Genomic DNA, 3,235 nt, shown 5'->3' with positions numbered 1-3,235 from the left:
ATTTAAAGATCAGAGGCTTAGTATCAGTCATTTTGTTAATTAACACGCTAAACACGTAGTTTGAATCGATGAGCTCGTTTGGATGGATTCATAAATGACTTTTTTTAACTTTTAACTTATAAAAAAGTGTAGTATTAATGTTTCGTATAATTTTTAAAATAAAATTGTAACTTTTTAAAAATTTATTTTATTACTTAAGAAAAAGTTAAAAAAAATGACTTCTCTCATAATAAAAAGCTTTTTTATCACTTTTCTTTTAAAATAAGTAATTTTAGAATTAAAAAATCAAACACAAAATAACTTATTTATAAATTACTTTTAATATAAACATTTACTATTTAACCTATTTCTTTAAAAGTAACTTAATTAAGTTGTTTACCTAAACTATAAATTTTCTTTTTATCAAAACATCCTTGTTTATTAAGTTATATTATAGTACTACATATATCATTTGTTGTTCCTTAATACATCTTTTCTTAGAGGCAGTTTTGTTTGAAATTATTTCCAATTATTTTAGCCACAATTCTCTTGATACCTTTTTTTTTCTTCTTTAACACATATTTATAAGTTATAACTCAACTGAGATATCACTAATTAAAGTAAACGAGTCTCTGTCCAACTAATTAATTATATAATTTTTTTCTTCTTATTATGATATTTCTATATATCCATTTGTGAAATTTATGTTGATTAACAACAAAAAGATTATCAATCTATAAAAATTGAAAAGAATAGATTAAAGAAGCTGGATTATTGCAGAATAGTTTCGCTCAAACAAAGAATCACATCCTTGAGAAGCTCCATAAAATAATAAGCATCTTTTCCTCATATCCTTCACTCCATCAACACAACAAATATATGAAAAGTTACATTACTCTTTTTTCTCTGTTTTTTCTTTTTTAAACTACAAGTGTTTGGAGGCAATAAAGTATTAGAGATTCTATAAGAAATAAGACTCACGCAACAATATTGATTACTTGATAGTCAAAACTTGAACCGACACCACGGATTAATCATAGGAGGAGCGATGCTGCCCCTTTCAGCAAGAAATATATTGAAGTCAAGTTTCAAATAGAAAGACATTACTCAAACAAATGGAGGACTTGGTTGGCTGAAGCACGCAGCACTTATTTCAATTCTCCATGGTCTTTGCTTGCTTTTCTGGCTGCGTTTACAGCATTAATTCTCACTTTTATTCAAACATGGTATGCCGTGCATTCTAAAGATCAGTGAAAACTTGTTCGGTAACGCAAGCTTTTTCCATATGTAAACGAAAAAACAATTACAACCTCTTGTTCACTGCAAAGATTACAACACTACTATTTTAATTTAAGTCCCTATTTGTTAAATAGCAAGTGTTAGTAGTCTATTTTATCATCATTTGAATTTTGCTGTTTGGAATGAAAATGAGTTAACCCTTAACAAACAATACTATACAAGCTTGAATTACAACCATGTTTTTCCATTACATAAGGAATCAAATAATGCCAATGAGTATGGGTCTCACACACACAAATAATAGACAGAAAACAACTCGAGGTACACTCTTTTTTTGTCTAAGAGTTTTAGATGCAAACCATGATCACTGTGGGTCACACACACACATACACGGACCCTTATCGTTTAAATGTGGTAACTAATTTGTAGGAGAATGTATGGTATACCATGTTTGAAGAACAGCGAGAATTAATCCTAAAAGTGCAGCCAGAAAGGCAAGTAGAGACCAGGGAGAACTGAAATAAGTACTCCGTGTTTCAGCCAGAAAAGTTCTCCATCCACTCGAGTAATGTTGTTGAATTTGACGCATCACTTGGATATATTTCTTACTAATGGGGGCAGCATCGGTGGTGTATATTTGATTGCACATTTTAGCGGGTAAGTCATGCCCAATATCATTAAAGAATTTGGCCACTTCCTCATCCCTTAGAAGCAAATTTTGGATAACACCAGCTGATCTAAGCTCCTTCACATCCTCAGCATCATCTATCAAGCAATCCATGAAATAAAGGTAACAACAACATTCGAAGTTGTTGTGAAAGTCCGGACACATCTCGTATGCAATCAAGTTTCGAAAGAAGTAATGCGTGACATTGCTGAATATCCACAAAGGAAGTGTCAACTCTCCACCAAACCATCTTGAGGTGAAAGTGATGTCATGCCACTTCCATTCATCACTCTTGTTTGCCTTAACCTTGATCCCTGATTTTCTGAGATCACGTATGTTCTTGTAAGTTTGCCAAACTAGGGAGGAACGAGGACGAGGACGAGGAGGAGGAGGCATCTGAATACCACCATTTTGGTTTGGGATATTCTGTTCAATCTCTGTATGAAAGTAGAAAGAGCGAAGAAAATCAAGTATATGATTTCTTATAGGGATTGTGATGGTTGTCCTTCCACTCCGCTTTTCTTCGCCCATGCTCATAAAATTTGTGATTAAATAGTCCAAGTCAGCACCTTGTGTTTTGCTCAGCAGCTGCAGAAGTTTGATTGGAAGTTGATTTTCCAGCAATGGAATATCTCTGCCAATATACATCAGCTGATCAAGCTTTAGCTTCAGTTCTTCTGGATGCTCAGCATCAACGTGGTCCATGTAATAGAGCAAAGAGCATCCATCCTCAAACAGCATCCAAATAAGTTCTTCATCACTATACTCTTCAATTACATCCTCAGCAAACAGCTCCTTCAGTTCCACAATGTTATCTCCTACAACTCCATACAAATAATTCGCTGCCGTTTGCTTGTTACCATTGTAAAGAGGTACTTGTTTACTGTACTCTTCAATGCAGAGGGATGTCCATTGAGATTTCAAGTGTTGACCTTGTTGCCTCAAATTTTCGTTGGCATGATGAATGGGACCAAATGATATCAGTTTAGGTATGCAATACTTGTAGAAGTCGGGATTTTGACGCCAAAAAAGAGGAACTCTTTGTATCTTGGGAGTTGAAGAAATTTGATTATTATCTTGGAATGTTTGATTGAGTAGTTGGGCAAGCTTTGCTTCCCTTGCCACCTTTGCATCCTCTGCCATTGCAGATGATACACCAACACTTGACGTTATTTAATTTGTACCTGCTCACACCACAAACAAAAAATCAACATTTATTAACACTCCAAATTATTATTTTAGTATATTATTTTTTACAAATATGCTACTTGTCTAAAATCAGTCACTAAAATCAGTCACTAATGTATTTATGTATAAATATATGTGTAGTTTAATTTATTTTTAATGTGT

General features: G+C 33.3%; 1 protein-coding gene across 1 annotated transcript; it reads right to left on the bottom strand.

Moving 5' to 3' along the window:
• Positions 1 to 1,636: 1,636 nt before the first annotated feature.
• Positions 1,637 to 3,028, bottom strand: LOC130948379 (uncharacterized). The gene has a single exon (XM_057877095.1). The coding sequence runs from the start codon at positions 3,026 to 3,028 to the stop codon at positions 1,637 to 1,639; it is 1,392 nt and encodes a 463-aa protein (XP_057733078.1).
• Between the last annotated feature and the right edge of the window lie 207 nt (positions 3,029 to 3,235).

Source organism: Arachis stenosperma, chromosome 9 (genome assembly GCF_014773155.1).
Source record: "Arachis stenosperma cultivar V10309 chromosome 9, arast.V10309.gnm1.PFL2, whole genome shotgun sequence".
NCBI classification, from domain to species: Eukaryota; Viridiplantae; Streptophyta; class Magnoliopsida; order Fabales; family Fabaceae; genus Arachis; species Arachis stenosperma.
This window is presented reverse-complemented; position numbering and strand designations above follow the sequence as displayed.

Excerpts from the sequence above, each read along its gene's own strand:
- LOC130948379 (XM_057877095.1), bottom strand. The coding sequence starts at position 3,028 with ATGGCAGAGGATGCAAAGGTGGCAAGGGAAGCAAAGCTTGCCCAACTA.